Source organism: Nematolebias whitei, chromosome 16, assembly GCF_014905685.2.
Source record: "Nematolebias whitei isolate Nwh7 chromosome 16, NemWhi1, whole genome shotgun sequence".
In the NCBI taxonomy this organism is placed as follows: domain Eukaryota; kingdom Metazoa; phylum Chordata; class Actinopteri; order Cyprinodontiformes; family Rivulidae; genus Nematolebias; species Nematolebias whitei.
Genome location: NC_056513.1, coordinates 44,224,510 through 44,227,360, shown reverse-complemented (window position 1 = coordinate 44,227,360; position 2,851 = coordinate 44,224,510). Strand labels below are relative to the sequence as shown.

General features: G+C 40.3%; 1 protein-coding gene across 1 annotated transcript in view; it reads left to right on the top strand.

Annotated features, from left to right (window-relative positions):
• The window catches only part of LOC119422630 (teneurin-3), a 22,121-nt gene that overhangs the window by 17,277 nt on the left and 1,993 nt on the right, over nucleotides 1–2,851 (top strand). Inside the window, exons 6-7 of the mRNA XM_037690015.1 lie at nucleotides 1,601–1,743; nucleotides 1,869–1,993. Of these exons, the coding sequence (XP_037545943.1) occupies nucleotides 1,601–1,743; nucleotides 1,869–1,993 (268 nt within the window). The remainder of the gene's footprint in view (nucleotides 1–1,600; nucleotides 1,744–1,868; nucleotides 1,994–2,851) is intronic.

The window sequence follows — 2,851 nt, the reverse complement described above, 5'->3', positions numbered from 1 at the left end:
CATTAAAAACGTTACTAGAACCTCCTTCTTCCACCTGCGTAATATCAATAGAATTAGAAACATCTGATCTAAAGATGATGCAGAAAAACTGGTCCATGCATTTGTCACGTCTAGACTGGACTATTGCAATGGTTTATTATCTGGGTGTCCAAATACTTCTTTAAAACGTCTTCAGTTGATCCAAAATGCTGCTGCCAGAGTCTTAACTGGAGTTACTGGTAGAGATCATATTTCTCCAGTTTTAGCTTTTCTCCATTGGCTCCCTGTCAAATCCAGAATTGAATTCAAAATCCTGCTACTAATCTACAAAGCGCTCAACAACCTAGCTCCATCTTATATTCGAGATCTTGTTGTTCTATATTTTCCTAACAGAGCACTTTGCTCTCAGACTGCAGGTTATCTCACGGTCCCTAGAGTTTCCAAAAGCAGAATGGGAGGCAGATCTTTCAGTTATCAGGCTCCTCTCTTGTGGAACCAACTTGCCGTTTCTGTCCGTGAGGCTGACACATTGTCCAGTTTTCAGACTGGGATTAAGACTTTCCTCTTTGATAAATCCTATAATTAGGGTTGGCTTGTTATGCTGTCTTAAGCTTCAACTACTTAAGGATGAACTGACCTAATTTCCTTAAATTAATTGTTAAAATTGAATAGTTTTATTTGATACTATTTCTATCTTAACATGTGGTTCTTGACCTGCCATTGTGTATCTGTTCCTACCAAACCCAGCCAGTTGAAGCAGATGGCCGCTTGTCCTGATCCTGGTTCTGCTAAAGATTTCTTCCTCATGATGGAGTTTTTCCTTTCCACTGTCGCCTTCATGCTTGTTCAAGATGAGAGTTTTGTGATGGAGTTAAAGTTAAAGCAGTCTGCTCCTCAGATAAATAATGTTAAATTATTATTTTTAAATATGAACATTTCTAATGACTTATATGAATGTTTCTGTTCAGTGCCCTGAGATGACTTGTGTTGTGACTTGGCGCTGTATAGATAAACTGAATTGAAATGAATGGAATAGAAGTACAGTCCATTTACTCACTCATGGAAGACTGTAGATAATGAAATCCTGAGCACCAAGGCTGTGATGGTGCTGTTTACAAGTCATGTAATGAGAGAAATATGATGGAACCAGACTCAGGATGGATTTGCAAATAAAGGTGTACAATGTATGATGGCCATTTACAGAGAGTTTAAAGTGCAATGATGATTGGAGGTTTGCTGCCTGTGATGAATCTCAGAGCTTTGCGGTGGACAGTATCCAGCAGACGTAAAGAGCTGGCAGAGGTGTTCATAATGTCACCATAGTCTATGAGAGTCAAGAAGGTGGCAGAAACCAACTGTTTACTGGCACAAAATGGGAAAACAAGACTTATGGCAAAAGAGGAAACCCAATTTTAACTTAAGTTTCCTTAGCGGATTGCCACTATGAGGCTTAAAGGTTAAGTCTTCATCAGTTGTTATTCCAAGATATTTTTATGATGTAACAAAGACAACTGATAACACTTGTGGCAATAGTAGAGGGCAGACAGCACATTTTTTCTATTGGAATATCACTTGAAGCAAATAATGACCATCTCTCTCTTCTCTGTGTGTGTGTGTGTAGGTACAATACACAGCATACGGTGAAGTTTACTTTGACTCGAACCCAGACTTTGTGTTAGTGATTGGTTTCCATGGAGGACTGTATGATCCTCTGACTCGACTGCTGCATTTTGGGAACAGAGATTATGACATTCCTGCAGGAAGGTAGGCCACCATCACTTGTTTCTTCACTTCCACAGCAAGCTCGTCATGTGACTGTAATGAAGTACCTACTGTGTGTTTTGTCAATGTCGTATTTGATCAGTATTTCTTCTTTTTGGATTATGAAGGTGGACAACTCCTGACATCAGCACATGGGCGCGTGTTGGAAAAGATCCCCAGCCCTTTAACTTGTACATGTTTCGGGGAAACAACCCCATCAGCAAGATTCATCAGGTCAAAGAGTATGTCACAGGTAACAAGTCTGGTCAATTTCTTTTTAGTGCCAGCTCACCACAGAAGTCCTCTCAGAGCATGCTGATGCTGCTCAATAATCCAGGTAGAAAAAAATCTAAAAAAAAAGTTAAGTCTGGTCCTCTGGACAATCAACAAATCAAAACAAAGCAAAAAAATAAAAAATGTAGAAACGTTTCGTCTTTCATCCGAAAGACTTCTTCAGTCCGAGGTGCTGTATTCAGCTCAGTCTTAACTGGTTGATCCACTACGAGAAGGTGCTATTTATAAAACTGAGCTGAATACTACAACAAAGCTTTAGAACCACGCTAAGAAAAAAAAAGTATAAGCCATAAAATTACAAGAATAAAGTCGTACGAGACTTTTTTCATTTTTTTACAGCTGTCAATTTTTTTTTCCACGAGTCGGATCTATGACGCAACCTGTCAATCAATCCAGTAGGCGTGTCAGCAAATGACAAATCCAAAGCTAAATGCTCCTTACCTGCAGAGAGCTGGAACGTACCACCTTACTGTAAGCAGGTTCAAAGTCCTGATATTGATAATAATCTGATGCTGATGTGCTACAGATTACACGGTTTCCCTCACTGAGCGCCATTTTCAAACGGAGGTTTGAAAGAACAAAAACATGCAGGTTAGACTGATTGTTAACTCTAAACTGTCCCTAGGTGAGAGAGAGAATGGTTGTTTGTCTCTGTGTCCCTTTGATGGACTGGAGACCCGTCCAGGGTGTCCCCTGCCTCTCACACAGTGATTGCTGGACATGGGCACCAGTGACCCCCACGACCAGAAAAGGAAGAAGTGGGTATATATGATGGATGGATGGATGGATGGATGGATGGATGGATGGATGGATGGAT